The sequence below is a fragment of the Macaca nemestrina genome, chromosome 8 (assembly GCF_043159975.1).
Source record: "Macaca nemestrina isolate mMacNem1 chromosome 8, mMacNem.hap1, whole genome shotgun sequence".
Classification (NCBI taxonomy): Eukaryota; Metazoa; Chordata; class Mammalia; order Primates; family Cercopithecidae; genus Macaca; species Macaca nemestrina.
Genome location: NC_092132.1, coordinates 152309995 through 152327632, shown reverse-complemented (window position 1 = coordinate 152327632; position 17638 = coordinate 152309995). Strand labels below are relative to the sequence as shown.

Sequence of the window (17638 nt, the reverse complement as noted above, 5' to 3'; positions counted from 1 at the left end):
CAATTCAGATTATCTGTGCGTAGTGTGATTTAACATCCTGGGATTGTTACACAATTCAGATTATCTGTGCGTAGTGTGATTTAACATCCTGGGATTGTTACACAATTCAGATTATCTGTATGTTTTCATGGTATTATAATGACTTAGTAGACTGTCTGTTTAATTGGAATTACCAATTTATATGTTTTCTGTTTCTTACGTTAGTAGTCCAAGGAGAATCTTATGTTTTCCTATTCTGTTAAATGCCAGAATTAGTTTCTGTCATTCCTTTCTGTATTTTATATTGTGAAGAAGGAAGCCGGGATCTCCATCGGTCCTTTCTGTATTTTATATTGTGAAGAAGGAAGCCGGGATCCAAAAAGGCTCCGTTGTGCTGTTGCCGTGTCATTAGGAGCTCAGGCTGAAGCACACGGCCTTTCTGGAAAGCTCAGTCCCGTGAGGGATTGGAGGCCTTAAAATATGCTCGTGTGTCTGGAATCAGGATTCCCAATCCAGGGAACTGGCCCAGGAAACAGCCTAATGTAGGAACAAAGTATGATGAAAAAAGACATTTGCCACAGCATTTAATTTTTAACAGCACAAAATAGGTGACCTGCAGTTCGTAATGAGGGATTGGGCCGTTTAATAAAATGGTGGCATTGCTGGTAATGGGTAGAACGCAGCCAGCAGAGGTGGTGTGGGCAGAGCCTGCAGTAACGCGGAAAACTCCTCATCCTGTAAGTTCAGTAAACCATGGCCTGAGATTCTATGTGGGTTATGATGTCACCCAGCGGGATATACTAACAGAGAAAACGCTCTGTAGGAAGCTCTTAGAGCAGAACTGTTCCGATGGGCTCCATTTCTGGGATTTCCTCCCGGGCCGACCTGGCAGTGGCTTCCATGCACTCAGATTGTGGCAGGTCCACCCGTGAGGATTAAGGAATTCTAGTTTTGCCATTCATTTCCTAATTTATGTTTTTATTATGAGCTATGTGATTATACGTGTTGCGAACCCCAAATCCAAAAACAAAATGCAAAATGCTCTAAATTCTTTTTTTTTTTTCTTTTTGAGACAGAGTCTCACTCTGTCACCCGGGACGGAGTCCAGTGGCATGATCTCAGCTCAGTGCAACCTCTGCCTACTGGGTTCAAGCGATCCTCCTGCCTCAGCCTCCCTATTAGCTGGATTACAGGCACCTGCCACCACGCCCGGCTAATTTTTGTATTTTTAGTAGAGATGGGGGTTTCATCATGTTGGCCAGGCTGGTCTCGAACTCCTGACCTCAAGTGATTCGCCTGCCTTGGCCTCAGATGCTCCAAATTCTGTGTCGATGTGACGCTGAAAGGCAGTGCTCATTGGAGGAATTCAGATTTTGGATTTCAGATTTGGGGATGCTGAACCATCAAGTGCAATGCAAATATTCCAACATTAAAAAAATAAGAAAGAAATCCAAAACACTTGTGGTCCCAAGAATTTCAGATAAGGGACACTCAGCCTGTAAATACATAGAATTGTGCATCACACACAGTTTCACAGTTTACCTGGTAATGAGAAGAGGCCACATGCCTGTGCCCAGCTCAGAAGGGGCCGTGACTCACACACTGAGCCTCAGCCGCCCCTTCTCAGCCTCAGCTGTCTCCGCTCACACCCTAGGAAACGACGCTACTCAGTTTTACATCAGTTATTCCTTTGGTTCTCCTTTGTACTTGTACCAGTGTCTATCTTAAAGGGTTCTTTTCACCTCTCCTGTTTTTGCACTTTTCTGTAGCTGTCCCATGGTGCGCGCAGCCTCTGTTGCTTTTTCTCTCGGCATTGCTGGGGTCGGTCCCTGCGGGTGCCGCAGCTGCAGCGCTTTCCTCTCCCTGCCTGCAGCCTGCCTCTGAAAGGAGGTACATTGTCACCGTGTTTCTCTGGACGGGTAGCTAGGTGCTTCCTGAAAGGAGGCGCGCCCTCACTATACGGGTTTCTCTGGGTGGATAGCTGGGTGTTTCCTGAAAGGAGGTGCACTCACTGTGTTTCTCTGGATGGGTAGCTAGGTGCTACCCGTTGGCATTACACATCAAGCCTCTGAATATTTGTGTGGCTGGCTCTGCAGAAGCTCCTCCTGGGGGCATGCCCGGGGCAGCATCACTGCTGGCGTGCAGGGAACCCAGGTGCGCGCTTCACCAGGTGATGAGCGGCCCTGTCCCTGCCCAGTCCCCCCAGCTCCCGCTCCCTGCAGACTTCACTTTGCCACTCTGCTCTTTGGGAAATGGACTCTCACCATGGTGGAAGATTCAGTGATGTCATCTGCCTTGGCCAGAGTAGGATGATGGTGAGGGCTGGGGCCTGTTTCATACTGAAAGCACTGGGGGAAAGGACACGTGCCCCTGTCCGTATGTCATGTCACCCACGAAGCACCCAGAAGACACGCCAGGCCCACGTGATGCTACAGAATCAATGTGGGGGTTGCAGGACTCTGTGCCATTAAGAAGACCTACAAGTGTTTCTGATACAATGATGACTTTAAAATTTGAATCACATCACCTGAAAACTGAAAGTCCTAACTTTAATCAAACTATAGAGTTAAATTGTTCTGAACCCCAGAACGTTTTTGTAATGAAAAATGGCTGGCCGGGCGCGGTGGCTCACGCCTGTAATCCCAGCACTTTGGGAGGCCGAGGCGGGCGGATCACAAGGTCAGGAGATCGAGACCACGGTGAAACCCCGTCTCTACTAAAAATACAAAAAATTAGCCGGGCGCGGTGGCAGGTGCCAGTAGTCCCAGCTACTCAGGAGGCTGAGGCAGGAGAATGGCAGGAACCCGGGAGGCGGAGCTTGCAGTGAGCCGAGATCGTGCCACTGCACTCCAGCCAGGGGGACAGAGCGAGACTCCGTCTCAAAAAAAAAAAAGAAAAAAAAAGAAAAATGGCAGCCAGCCAGCAATTTAGTTATTTCATTCCCAAACCAACACATTTCAGGCGTTAATATTTCTAATCAAGACTTAGGAAAATTTGGGATATTTCCATAGGGTAAGTTAGAAGGTATTTTATGCAGAATGGAAAAATGACTATTTTATTACTTTGAAAAGTACAGTATGAGTATTAGAACTGAAATACTGCTGAGGAAAACACAACTTTCTATTTTAGAAAATCATTTTTAAAGCCTTCTTCACATTAACTAAAACCCCAGAAGAATATAATCCAGATATTTCCATTGTAGCCTATGATTCAAGTATGCAAGTGACAGGTTTCGTTATTTGGGCAGGGAGGAGTGCATTGGGGTTAAGCCAGGCACTTTTTGCTTCCTTCTCTCACATTTTGCCTATTTTAAAAGACAGCTGTTGAACTGTTTCCCTTTTCAGGAAGAGGCATGGTCTCCTACCATGCACACAACGGTCCTGTCAAATTCATCATCCTGGCCACGGCTCTGCATGAGAAAGACAAGGACAAATCCGGGGACGGCCTGGCTCCCGGCCCCGAGCCCCAGGACGAAGACCAGAAGGATGCACTTCCGAGTGAAGGAACCGGTTCGTCCCTGAACCAGGGTGACGCTGACACAGCCATCTGGTTGGGAGATTCGCTGGGATCGATGACTCAGAAAAGCGACGTGTCCTCCTCGTCCGGGTCCCTGAGCTTGTCTCACGGCTCCAGCTCTCTAGAGCACAGGTCGGAGGACAGCACCATCTGTGACCTCCTGAAGGATCCTGTCTCTCTGAGAAGCAAAGCACGCCGGGCCAAGAAAGCCAAGGCCAGCTCGGCGCTGGTGGTCTGTGGAGGGCAGGGCCACCGGCGGGTGCACAGGAAGGCCCGGCAGCCCCACCAGGAGGAGCTGGCGCCGTCCGTCATGGTCTGGCAGATCCCTCTGCTGAATATATAAGCAGGGCGGCCGCCTCCTGCTGTCAGAATTTGCAATCAAGGGTGACTTCTCAGCTAATCCTACAGCCTGAGTGATTAAGCTGTGTCTACACTGGTTGGGAATAAATTAAAAACAGTATTTGGGGGAGAAACGTGCAATATCGTCATGGTGGCATTCCTGCCAATTCCTTCCTTCTCTTCCTTACAGCAGAAGTAATTACAAGCACTTCTAACGAAGGCAGAAGATTGATGCAATTTTCGAGTAATTGAGTGCAGTTCTGGGAAAATACCACATTCTTTTTGACTGCTGTAGTCCATATATAAATACTAAATGTTAAACTTCATCAGTGCCAGACCTGTCATATCATATTACAGAATTCGCAGACTAAGAATTTATGAGAAAATATGTGTATTCAGTAGTGCAGGCATCTATTAACAATTCTTAAAATAATTTTACCTGATTCAGATTCACGACTTTTATTTATATTCTCTATTTTTGAATTTCAGAATAAAATTTGTTAACAACTTTAAAAGCCAGGTAACACCTACCAGTCCAGTTAGCATGATTTGCTTTCAGAAGTGAGCTGGGTTTTCCAAAGTGGTATAATATGTGTACTGTATATTTTAACAAAGTAATATTTTTATATTGCATTTTTCTATTAAAAAATTAACAGTTAATGTTTCAGTCAATATATTATCTGTAGCATTTCACAAATAATGTGTGCTTTGAACCAAAATGCTCAACATTTGGACTCAAGCATCAACACCAAATTATTCCTCCCTTCTCGCATCAATAGAGTGACTATCCACATGAGAAACGTGTGTGCTTTAGTGTTAGAGGAGATAGGCAGAGCAGTCTTGCTTAGTTCCTTGGTGCGGCTTCTTGCCCCTTTGACCTGGAACGCTGTGTCTGCTTTAGCATGCACGCTCCGAATGACTCCTGGTGCTAGGCCATGCTGGCTGCTGTCGCTGAGCGGGACCCAGGCCAAGAAGCGTGACCTCGGGCCAGCCTGTCTGTTGTGCAGACGCCTCCTCTGCAGAACGCATCAGTTTCTATTCCGCAGTCGCAGAGCCAACCCCGCGTGACAAGGTGCATAATGAGTGCACACCATCCTGTCAAGGTGCATACTTAGTGAACTCCATCCTGCTCAACGTGTATTTCAATGTTTCACTTACTGGACGGGTAACAAGAAAAAATCCTAACCCAGGCAGTCACCAGAAATAAATGTCTCAGCACTTTACAGATGACTAAAAATGTTAATTTTATGACTTAGCCAAATATTTTCTAGGTTGCATATATCCCCCATGTGAAAGTGATTTCTTCCCAAGCTTCTCCAACTGTTAGCTGCTGTCTGACTTCATAAATAAAGTATTTTTATTTTAAAATGCAGTAGGACGAGTTGCCTCTTTTATGTGTCAGATGGAAAGGGGCATCACACTCGGGGGCGGGGGGATTGGTCTGCACATTCCTAGCTGCATCACCACTTGCTACTTCTAAATCCCAGCAGCACACCCGGTTGCGTGGAGGACGGCGCTCTGAATTGGAAGTAGTCACTGGGAATCTTTCAAGCGACTCATGTACTTGTTCTTTGTTTGTTTTAAGAGACAAAATCTCCCTCTGTTGCACAGGCTGCAGTCCCGTGGCGTGATCATGGTTCACCATAACCCCCCTGGGCTCCCACAATCACTGCAGTCTCAACGTCCCAGGTTCAAGCGATTCTCCCACCTCAGTCTCCTGAGTAGCTGGGACTACAGATGCACACCACCACACCTAACTCTTTTTTTCTCTTTAACATTTTATAGAGATGGGGTCTCGTTATGTTGTCCAGGCTAGTCTCAAACTCCTGACCTCAAGCAGTCCTCTTGTCTCAGCCTCCCAAAGTGCTGAGATTCCTGGTGTGAGCCAGGAATTGGTGGGCAGAATTTCGCCACCCTTCGAGCCTCTGACGGCGGCTCTGGTCTCTGCGATTCCTCCAGGAAGGCAGGATGGATTTACTAACTTGGTAGAAATGGGGAGGAGGGTTCGGAGCCTTCCAGTTGATGGTTCCTAATTCAGTGGCTCTGACTTCACAGTCATGCCCAGCCTGTACTTGGCCATTCCATTTTGAGTTATGAGTAGAATGAATTTCCTGTAAAATGTTCCTATTATGGTGGTTTTACGAGACCAGGGCCAACATCTTACACGGACAGATGAATTCAATGTGTAAAGTTAACTTGCTGGGACAGAAATCTTTCCACACGATTGATGGTGTGGGACATGGACAGAGTGGGGTCTGTGTAACTGACTTCTTACCTCCCACTGCCCTCCTAGAGAAGAGAGACTTCCAGAGATCCTGAGAGAGGCAGGCACAGGAGGGCTGTGGGGGAGGAATAGGTCGGAGAACGTGGGCTGCAGAGAACTCCTGCTATGCTGGGACATGGGTTCCGCTTTCACAGGCTCACAGTGAATGAGGAAAACAAGCGTATCACCAACGAAGGAAGCCGTGCGTAGAGGCAAGTGCATTCGCTAAGCAACAAGCTTCTATTGAGCACCTGATGAGTGTCAGAGGTGAGGCCAAGCTCTGTCTTAGGCCCTGGGGATGCGACATGAGAGAAGCAGCATCCCTTTGGGGTTTCCGCTGTCCGTTTATTCCCCCTCTCCTCTGCAGAGCCCTGGGCTCTTCCTGGACAGGGATTAACCCAGTGACAGCAGGACACATGGGAGCCCAGGGCCAAATGGCTGCATCTGCGCCAGCTTCCGGGCCCCCATCTGCTGGGCAGACCCTCAGTAACTTGATCAACAGGGAGCCTGACTGGCACCATGATCTCACCTCCTGATGGGGCCCTTGTCCTGCCCTGAGGCGTGGCCAGGCTTGATATTTCATCACAGCAGCCTGAACGGACACAGGAAAGCACCAAGAGACATTGCTCAGCAATGAACAAAGACCCGCAGGTCATGGTCCAAGTCCCACACCTGAGTCAGCTTACAGGCTCGGAGCTCATCGACTGAAGGGGGAGTCAGGCTCACCTGAGGAAGGACCCCAAACGTAGACTGCAAGCATGCATGGTCCATGCTTCCCCACAGGGACCTGCATCCATGTGCCGGGAAGACCGCAGTGGTCATGGGAAAGAGCCAACCTCGGAAACTGTCCAGGCTCCGAGTCGCCACCAAGCAGAGAAGCAGAGCAGCCCCTTGGGCTGTAGAGGGGTCTTATGAAAGCCACGTGGCACGTGGAGTTCGGCCCATGTCCGTCTCACAAGGGCCAGGTGTGTAATTGGGATGGACAGAGCTGGCAGCTGGCAGAAACCATCACTAGTTCCGTAACCTGTGAAGTCAGAGCCACTGAATTAGGAACCATCCATTGGAAGGCTCTGAACACCCCTCCCCATTCCTACCCAATCAGTAAATCCATCCTGCCTCCCTGGAGGAATTGCAGAGATCAGAGCCGCCGTCAGAGGCTCAAAGGATGGCGAAATCCCAGTGCCCACCAATTCCCATGTAATTCATGGAACTGGGCACTGCAGACCCCAGGCTGTGGTGGAAGGCGGCGGTGAGGTCCTGCAGCATGACCAGGTGGTCTCTCCAGTCACAGCCGCAGTGACAAATAGCATCTTTACCGGAACAGATCAGCGCAGCTGCCGATTCAGCAGCTGCACTTTTCTGCACACCTATCCATGGAGCGAAGACAGCTTGCCTTGACTGGGCGAGGACTGCAGTGCATTTCCTGCCGTGCTCACTGTGCTCTGAACCCTGGCTTGACTGTAAGGCGACAAGGTCACTACTGTGTCGATGATCTCATGCTGCCTGGACCTGGGAGAAGGCGGGTGACCAAGGCAGGCAGGTGTCTGCCTGAGGCTGGGAGATATCGCAGGCCTGCCACATCACTGAAGCTTCTGGGGTTTCAGCATCTGTGCATGCCCTGATACACCCCATGAGGTAAAGGGCAAACCATACCCCACGCTCCTTGCCATTCTGGGGAGCAGTGACTGGGGGGCCTCTGGATTTTGGACCCAGCATGCCCTACACATGGGAAGACTGCTTCAGCTCATTTCTGGGGAGCCTCTGGGGCTGGCAGTTTTGAAGGGGGCCAAGAGAAGGACAAGCTGCTCGGCCACTTCTGCAGCACAGGCGCCTTACCGGCCTCATGATGACACGGATGGGACTGTGCTGAGACGTTGCTGTAGCAGCACGGCCCACAGAGCTGCAGAGCCAGGCTCTGTTATCTCCCATCGAAAAATGGAGCTTGGGTGGTACTAGGCCCAGTCAAAATTGGGCGCCAGGATCCACACAGAGGCCACTCTCAGCGCAGGCTGCAGAACAAACCACCATAGACTGCGCAGCCTCACCATGTTGATTTCTCCCTGTGCTGGAGGCTGTCAGATCCAGGTGCCCGCACGGCTGGGTGTGGCAGGGGCCCCTTCCTGGCCTGCAGCCAGCCAGCTTCTCACCGTGTCCTCCCATGGTTGGGGGAGGAAACAAGTTCTCTTATAAAGACACGATCTCATCGTGAGGGCCCCACCCTGGTGACCTCATCCCTTCCCAGAGGCCATCACACTGGGAATTAAGGCCTTGGCATATTAATCTGGGGGGACCCAAACCTGCAGCCCAGAACAGATGCTGACTGTGAGCTAAGCAGCCCGTGGAATGCTGTTATGAGATGGGTGAGTTGCAGGCTGGGATGGACACGACACCTTAGGGACAGCACCGAGCAGGTTCAGAAAGTGAAGTAGAATGCAGGAAACAGCGTCCATTGCACCGCCCCATCCACACCCAGCCATGTGCAGTGCCCTGCAGCAACTGGCCCCTGGGGGAGCATGGGGACACCCCGTCCTTGCTGCCTGCACTGCGGTCCTGGCTGTCTCGTCCTGTGCAGGGAAGGCCCTGCCGGAAGCTGTGGAGGACGCTCCTCCGCACACGACGGCCGCTCACAGGGCACACAGTCATCCTGTCAGGTGGAAGAGGATGAGCAAAAGCCTGTGTCTTTGTGTCTGCGTTAACGCCCCCCAGAGAGAAAGCCCCAGACCACGGGGTGAGCAGAGTAGCCTGTCTGGGGCTGTTGGCCAGAGAGGGTTTGTGCAATGGGTGTAGGAACACAAGGGCCACTGCGGTGGTGCTGTTGTGGCTCCCCAGCTCAGTATCATGGGCTCCCTGGCACCAAGGCTGGCCTTGCTAAGACCCCACTGAGTGTCCAGTGTGCCAGCAACAGCCTTGTGGCTCCTGCAGTTTGGCATCATTTCCTGGGAAGACCAGCCCAGTACAGTCAGGTTGGCACTGGGCAGGAAACAGTGCTCCCCGCCAGGCCCCCACGGCCCTGCTTGGGCAGTGCACACTCGGGCGGGAAGCTGGGGGCTCCGTCGGCTCCCTGCTCCCCTCCACTCTTTCAAGGGGCCTGGAGAAGAACTGACCGTTGGAGCAGGGCAGTGAACTCGGCATCCCCAGCTGCCGTGGGGAGGGATGCACGTGCGCTGCTGTGGACACGGAGGCCTCTGGTGGCTGAAAACACCATTGTGCTCCCAGGGGTCCCCCGGTGCCCACCTCACCTCCCGGGCCTGCGTCCGATGGCTTCTGCCATTTCTCACAAAAATGAGCCAAGTTCTGGGCTCCTGGTTAGAAAGCAGCAGAGCCAGGGCAGGAACAGGAAAATCCATGCTCTTTGGTTTTCTCACTGTCAGATGTCAAATCAGGGTCACGAGCTGCCTCCTCCGTCTGCAGAGGGAGGGTGACAGGGACGATGCAAGGCGCGTGTCCCCTCGGGTGTGCTGGCCGCTGCAGCCCCTTCCCATGATCAGTGTGTTTCTGAGCACGGCCCTAGTGACGCGAGGTGTCATTCACTCCCGTCCTGCAGACAGGACACCATGGCTCCGTGTGTGGGAGTCTCACCACGGGCTACTTGGCCAGGGGCGGTAGGAGCAGCCTGGCTCTGTGACACACGGCCGCCCTCATTACCAGAATTGACCCGAGTCAGGATGACGGGGTTGGGATTACAGAGTAAAGGGGCGGTGAGACTCAGGCCCTGGGAAGCTGTGGGCTCAGCCAGGGCCGTTAACCGCATGGCCTGGAGCCCGGCCCGGACACACAGCAAACAAACAAAAGGGCTGGAAGCAGAAACCAACCAAAAGCTGTCCACAGGAATCTGTGCCCTGGTGCCACCCGGGGGCTTTTCCCTCCTGCGTATTGTAAACGGTGGCGACAAGGCCCAGCTTGCTGGCTGGAAAGCCACCCTACAGTCCCAAAGAGCCGGCAGCCTCTGAGACCTGGAGGGTTCTGTACGTTCTGGTTCCAAGCGGGTACCCCGTGTAGATGGCACATGGCCAAGTGTGGCAGAACCGCCTTTTCCGAGGATAAAGAAGAGACGGGCCGTTCTGCAGGCTTGTAGGATGATGCTTGACCATCGATGGCAAAAGCCTAGACCTCTGTGGTGGGGGTGGGGTGTGTGGAGGGGGCGCGGTAGGGCAGGCCGGCGAGGCAGAGGCACCTGTGTGTGCCATTGTGTGCCACTGACCCGCAGTCTCTGTCCTGCCCTGCTGGGCCTCTGGGACAGGGTCTTTGGACGCAGTGCTGGAGGCAGCCTCAAATGCCATGGTGCAAGAATCAGAGTGACCCAGAAGGCACCTTTCCCCTCGATACCCACAGGTCTGTCCAGACTCTGACCCCTGGGATTGTGGGTGCGAGGCACAGGCTCAAGAAGCAAAGTGGAGAGAAAGTAAAGTGGGGGCTGCTCTTGTTAGATGAGCAACGAGGGGCTTGCGTTTATTTTCTTCTGCTCAGGAAAAAAATAATTGCTTCTTTTGATGCTAACATACGAGAGTCCCGTTCCATCTGCAGTTCAGTGGGTCTCACCCAGGGGCAATTTCCACCTTCCCCCACCCACCAGGAGACCTTCGGCAATGTTAGGAGACACCTTGGTGGTCAATACAGGGAGAGGTCGGGGGAAGCGTGGGCACCGGGCATCCATGTGCAGAGACCACGGACGCCCCACGTGTCCTACACTGCCCGAACAGCCCCAGACGCTGACGGCACAGAGGCTGGAAGACCCTGGTCGGTCGGTTGAGTAAGGGACGATTCATCTTCACCATCTTCCACGCAATCAAAAATCAACGGCTTGGTTTGCCTTTTGTTGCCACCATGTGGGGTCCTGCTGTGGTCTCTAGCGTCCCCCCTGTTCTCACTGTGCCGGTCTCGTTTCAGCAGTTAGTCTATTTTGAATTTTTAAAAGTTTCTTCTTTAGGTCATGAAATGGAATTCTCACACAGGCTAGCAGGAGTGAGCAGTGCCAGTCAGCCCGTCTGTGAACACTCTTCCATTCGTTCACCTCTAAGCCAAACCCAACAGTGCATTCAGCCTAAAGGGGCCTGGATCCATACTCAGCTGAGCCAGAAAGAACAACCTCTGGTGGTGGGAGACATTTTAGTTTACCTTATTTTGAGCAAATTCAACATACGTACATCTGACTCGCACAAACAGTAAATTTGGGCTTGGTTTTTCACATATTCCAAGTTTACAACAGACCCCTCTTGATTTTCTGCAGGAGGTGCAGGTTTTAGATGGGAATTCGGCCAGGTTCCAGGATCCACGGGTCCGTGGTTGCCCACCGGGGCTGTGAGCTCCCGGGACAGGCACGCCCATGGCTGCGGAATCCGCGGGTCCGCGGTTGCCCACCAGGGCTGTGAGCTCCCAAGACAGGCATGCCCACGGCTGCGGGATCTGCGGGTCCATGGTTGCCCACCGGGCTGTGAGCTCCCGGGACAGGTGTGCCCACGGCTGTGCCCCGTGTGTCCAGGAATCACTCAGTACTGCTGTCCTGGGGCCTGAAGATCGCGTTTGCCGTTCTGGAACTTATATTCATCTCACTTTTCAGAAACACAAATGACGGATGAAGCACGCAGGCCCCGAAACCCAAACTTTAACTTGGACTGAGAGCTGCTTGGGCTAATGACTTCACATCTGTTTAAACGGAGCCGGCAGGAGCTGCCTCATGCAGCTGGCAGGAGATGTGAGTGAATCAGAACTGGGAAGGTGTCTGCGTGTCACCCATAGTCCGTAGGTAGGAGCTCTTATGTAATAAGTTTCCCCCGACCTCCGTCTCAGTCATGCATCCCTGTGGGCTGCGATTGCTTCGATTATCCCAGCATTTCCTCACTCCTTACTTAGATGGTTTCAATTTTCCAACAAACTTGTACTGCTTGCTTGCGGCAGGCTGGTTCTGAGCAGCAGTTGGAGCTTGGAGCGGAGCAAGGCTTGCTGGGCTCTGACCCGAGATGCCATCCCTGTGGTGTTCTGCTGCTTCCCTAACACCCAGCCCTCTGCAGCGTCCTGCGGCTGGGCAGCAACCCAACTGTGGATGTCCACGTCCTCATTCCTGGATACGGTGGATATGTGGCCTTATGTGGCAAAGGGGCTCTGCAGGTGCGGCCAAGCTCAGGATCCTGAGATGAAAACATGACCCTGGAGTATCTGGGCTGGCCCTTCGTGATCAGAGGTGTCTGTGTAAGAAGGAGGCAGAGACAGAGAAGGAGATGTGAGAGTGGAAGCAGAGGAGAAAGAGAGACATAGAGAGGGAGACAGAGACACAGAGAGACAGAGACAAAGAGATAGAGATAGACAAAGAGAGACAGAGAAAGAGACAAAGAGACAGAAAGACAAAGAGAGAGGCACGCAGAGCCAGAGAGAGACAGAGATAGACAAAGAGATAGAGAAAGACAGAGACAGAGAGAGAGAGACAGAGATTATATTAGTCCATTTTCATACTGCTGTGAAGAACTATCCAACACTGGGTAATTTATAAAGGGAAAGAGGTTTAACTGACTCCCAGTTCCACATGGCTGGGGAGACCTCCATCATGGCAGAAGGTGAATGAGGAGCGAAGGCACGTCTTACATGGCAGCAGGCAAGAAGCATGTGCTTCTTTGGTTTTGCTCTTTGGTTTTCTCACTGTCAGATGTCAAATCAGGGTCATGAGCTGCCTCCTCCGTCTGCAAAGTGAGGGTGACAGGGACGGTGCAAGGCACGTGTCCCCTCGGGTGCACTGGCTGCTCAGCCCCTTTTATAAATTGCCTTTTATAAATCCATCAGATCTCAGGAAACTTATTTGCTATCACGGAGAACAGAACAGGAAAGACCCACCCCCGATTCAAACGCCTCCCACCAGGTTCCGCCCATGACGTGGGAATTACGGGAGCTACAACGCCAGGATCTTTGTCCTGTGACACCCATGGCACAATTCTGGCCCCAGAACTGTCAGATGATAAATCTGTGTTGTTGAAGCCACGAGTTTTCTGTCGATTTGTGACAGCAGCCATGGAAAACGGATACATTCCTGTAGATTAAAAGAGTAAGTTCTTTCCTCAGAAAGAGATGACACCCAGGACAGGCTCTGTTGAGCTTCAGCACCGGGGTCTGAGGATGGGAGCACCGGGGTCTCTGAGTATGGGAGCACCGGGGTCTCTGAGGATGGGGGCACCGGGGTCTCTGAGGATGGGGGCACCGGGGTCTCTGAGGATGGGGGCACCGGGGTCTCTGAGGATGGGAGCACCGGGGTCTCTGGGGATGGGGAGCACCGGGGTCTCTCTGGGGATGGGGGAGCACTGGGGTCTCTCTGGGGATGGAGGCACCGGGGTCTCTGGGGATGGGGGCACCGGGGTCTCTGAGGATGGGGGCACCGGGGTCTCTGAGGATGGGAGCACCGGGGTCTCTGGGGATGGGGAGCACCGGGGTCTCTGAGGATCGGGGCACCGGGGTCTCTGAGGATGGGGAGCACCGGGGTCTCTGAGGATGGGGGCACCGGGGTCTCTGGGGATCAGGGCACCGGGGTCTCTGTGAGGATCGGGGCACCGGGGTCTCTCGGAGGATCCGGGCAGCAGGGTCTCTGAGGATGGGGGCACCGGGGTCTCTCTGGGGATGGGGGAGCACTGGGGTCTCTCTGGCGATGGAGGCACCGGGGTCTCTCGGAGGATCCGGGCACCGGGGTCTCTCTGGGGATGGGGGCACCGGGGTCTCTCTGAGGATGGGGGCACCGGGGTCTCTCTGGGAATGAGGGGGCACTGGGGTCTCTCTGGGGATGGGGGCACCGGGGTCTCTCTGGGAATGAGGGGGCACTGGGGTCTCTCTGGGGATGGGGGCACCGGGGTCTCTCTGAGGATGGGGGCACTGGGGTCTCTCGGAGGATCTGGGCACCGGGGTCTCTCTGGGGATGGGGGCACCGGGGTCTCTCTGGGGATGGGGGCACCGGGGTCTCTCTGAGGATGGGAGCTGGTGCGGCTCCTCTGGGCCAGACAGAGCCGCCCGCCTGCCGCTGCTCACCGTCCTCAGCACGTGCTTTGGTTCGAGTTACCCGAAAGCCGTCAGGTCCGACAGGCGCCCCCCACACTGCCCGCCCCCGCTTCCCTGTGGTTCCCCGGGGCCCAGAGGCCCGTTCCTGCCTCAGCTCCCTCTGGTGGGGCCCGGGGTGGGAGGCGACTTCTCTGGAGACTCTGCTGTGTTAGAATTTGGGCGCAGGAGTTCTGGTCGCAGCAGGGTCCTGCCGGAAGGTGCAGAGGCCAAGGCGGTTTGAGGACTGCAGGTCCTTTCCGGCGAAGAACCCGCCGAAGCTGGGGCTGCCCAGAAAGAGGGTGAAGGCTTCTGAGGAAACGCCCAGGGCAGGAAGGTCCTGCCGACCCCCCTCTGACCCGGTCTCCTCCGAGTCCTCCCCTCTGAGGCTCCCGGCGCTCCCTGCAGGCTCCAGCCTGGGATACCAGGAACGGGGACTCTCAGGGTGGTGTCGGGGCTTCAGGGCTGCAGGGGCCATGGAGCCAGGTGGAGCTGGGAGAGGCTCTGCGGTCAGCCCCCACCCTCCTCACTTCAGCCTCCTGCTGCAGAACAGACACCCTTGGAGCCGGGGGAGGGGCAGCCGGGGAGGAAGGACGGGGCTGGCCACTCCCTGTGACCCAGCCCCAGGCAGCTGCGCAGGCGGCTGACCTACCTCCCAGGACGCCCACGCGCAAGCTCTGCAGCTAGTCAGTGCCCCGCACCCTCCTAAGTCCACAGCCCCGCGCATCCCACATCCCGAAAGGCCTGGGTGTCAAACAGAGAGGCCATCCGAGTTTGACCGTTAGTGTGTTTTAAAGTGACTTCCTGGCACCCTGCAAACCTTAGCATTTTAATCCCAGACAGCAGCAGGAAGGAGAGATTCGTCAGCCTGGTCAGAAGACATCGAGGTCTCGTTGGCTGAGCGGTTAGATGTCCTCTTATCCTGATGGAGATAGTTTAGAGCCATTTTCAAACATTTATACCCCAAAACTACTTTTTCCCAAGCGTATTGCCTAATTCGGCTGGAAGACTTTGTTTGGAAAAACTGAGTCTAGGGACCACTCCAGCTGCGCCCACCTGGCATGGTGAAGCCTTTGCCAGGGCACAGATGTGCATTTCTCCGGGACCAACCAGCCAATTGCTCAGTCATCACCCAGTGACCCTCAGCTATGCGGCTCGCAGCGTGGCTATTGTGGGCCATGAACCCTCCAGGAAGGACCAACATCGCCACCAGTGCTACAACTGAAAGCAGTGTTTAGAAAGTTGTGTACCAGTTTGACAGCGTGATTTTATACGCCTGTTTAACCTAACACTAAGGTAATGGTTTTGTATTCTGTATGTCTTTTACAATTTTATTTGTATTGTAAATTGAAATGTTGTCTGTCTATAACGGATTGAAAACTTTAAAATCATAAACTGACACGTTACTCCCAATAGCGTGGAAAGCCCTGCCTGTATGGAAGAAACACAAAACCCTGGGATGAGTATTATATATATTATAATATATAAAAAATATAAACTTATATATAATATATAATAATATAATTGTTATACATCATAATATAATTATTATATATTATAAATTAATTATATATTATATATAATATAAAGAATATAAAATATAAATTTTATATTTAAAATAAATAAATAAATGTATATATATATTTGAGACAGGGTCTCACTGTGTTGCTCAGGCTGGAGTGCAGTGGTGCAATCATGGCTTATGGCAGCCTTGACGTCCCAGGCTCAAGCAATCCTCTCACTTCGGCCTCCTGAGTAGCTGGGACTAGTTAATTTTTTGTCTTTTTGTGGAGACAGGGTTTCGCCATGTTTCCCAGGCTGGTCTCCAACTCCTAGGCTTAAGCGATCTGCCTGCCTCAGTCTCCCAAAGTGCTGGGACCACAGGTGTGAGTCACTGTCCCCAACCCTGAAAATATTTTAAATTGCAGCTAACTTGCTCTAACATTATTAATAGATACTTGAAACTATTTTAAAGTAATGGTTGCCATCTTATTTCCTTTATTTTTCTGAAAAATGGTTACTAGGATTCCCACTAATAAACGTAATGGCCATTTGGGGACGGCAGCATTAATTCACTGCGGGTAACCTGCAGTCTGCTTGAGGGAACCGCATGCCCAGCCCCCGCAGCCCCTGGGAGAGCCTGTCAGGGATGATGAGCGATGGGCATTTGGGCTCAACAGGCCTCATTCCTTCATTTACTCAACCGTTACCGAACTTGGCTTCATTCCCTCACACTGCTGGGCCCGCATGGCCTCTGTTTCCCTTTTAGGGAAATCAGCACAATTAGGGTATCATCTTAAACCTGGGACTGTCTGTAAATTAAAATCTGGGGGCCAGGCGCAGTGGTTCACGCCTATAATCCCAGCACTTTGGGAGGCTGAGGAGGGCGGATCACCTGAGGTCAGGAGTTTGAGACCAGACTGACCAATGTGGTGAAACCCCGTCTCTATTAAAAATAAAAAACATTAACCGGGCGTGGTGGCGCACATCTGCAATCCCAGCTACTTGGGAGTCTGAGGCAGGAGAATCACTTGAACCTGGGAGGTGGAGGTTGTAGTGAGCTGAGATCGTGCCATTCCACTCCACCCTGAGCAACAAGAGCGAAACTCTGTCCCAAAAAAATAAAATTTGGGGAATGACATGCTTAGCACATGGCCAATACATGTGTGCTATTGATGGTTAATAGTGGACAATATTTTGGAGGACTTAGGAGCACAGTTTCCTGAATATGAGGGTCTCAGGCGCTGGCTGGTGACATAGGTGGAGAGACTGACATAAGGAAAGAGCTTCACAGTATTTACGAAGCAGCTTGTGAGAAAAACGCAATTGCACACAGTTCATCGGAGCTGAGGGAACACTGAGGTGGGTAAGGTTCACCTAAGGGAGTGCCAGGGCTGGGTAAGGTTCATCTGAGGGAGTGCCAGGGCCAGGTAAGGTTCATCTAAGGGAGTGCCAGGGCCGGGTAAGGTTCACCTAAGGGAGTGCCAGGGCCGGGTAAGGTTCATCTAAGGGAGTGCCAGGGCCAAGACTTTACTTCTGTACAATATGCACAGAATTTTTAAATGAACCAGTGAGTATTGTTTCAAAGCCAACACATATATTCTAATTATTTTTTCATGCCAAGAAGCTAGAAGTACTTTATAGCAGTTGGCTCCATTCCTGACAGTTATTGGGATTTAACAGCTTTATTGGTTGGGGGAGGAACACATGAACTCCTATGGGATAATACAAGCATTTGGGAAATTATCTGTTGTCTGGTGTTAGCACATTTAGAAAACTACATCCAATACCCGAGCCGGGCAGCGGAGCTGGAGACTAAGAAGCAGAGCTGGAGAGGAAGAAGTGTTTGCTAAGTCACCGTGCGGGCAGTGACAGAATCAGAGGTGACGAATGTGAGTCCGCCCGTTGGCTTAAGATCCAGTATCCTGAGTGAGTTGCACGGATCGTCTCCTTGAGCCCTCTCAGGTAGGTGCAATGGTGTCTCCCTGGAGCACAGAGAGGCCAAGTATCTGGCTCCAGATCACAAGACTGGCAGAG

General features: G+C 52.4%; 2 protein-coding genes and 1 non-coding gene across 6 annotated transcripts in view; all 3 read left to right on the top strand.

Annotated features, from left to right (window-relative positions):
* The window catches only part of LOC105491895 (Rho guanine nucleotide exchange factor 10), a 146960-nt gene extending 141754 nt beyond the window's left edge, over nucleotides 1-5206 (top strand). For all 4 annotated transcript variants that reach the window (XM_011758600.3, XM_011758601.3, XM_011758603.3 and 1 more), the window contains one exon: nucleotides 3324-5206. In XM_011758600.3, the coding sequence (XP_011756902.2) occupies nucleotides 3324-3838 (515 nt within the window). In that variant the 3' untranslated portion in view covers nucleotides 3839-5206. The remainder of the gene's footprint in view (nucleotides 1-3323) is intronic.
* A 6550-nt stretch (nucleotides 5207-11756) lies between these two features.
* LOC105491891 (myomesin 2) overlaps nucleotides 11757-17638 on the top strand; it is a 100541-nt gene continuing 94659 nt past the window's right edge. The window contains 2 exon segments of the mRNA XM_071068671.1: nucleotides 11757-11789; nucleotides 12869-12905. Coding sequence (XP_070924772.1) covers nucleotides 11772-11789; nucleotides 12869-12905 — 55 coding nt within the window. The 5' untranslated portion in view covers nucleotides 11757-11771.
* On the top strand, nucleotides 12914-17632 carry LOC105491892 (uncharacterized). The gene is made up of 3 exons (XR_011607314.1): nucleotides 12914-13127; nucleotides 14941-15397; nucleotides 17366-17632. It is a non-coding gene; the product is annotated as an uncharacterized protein (transcript).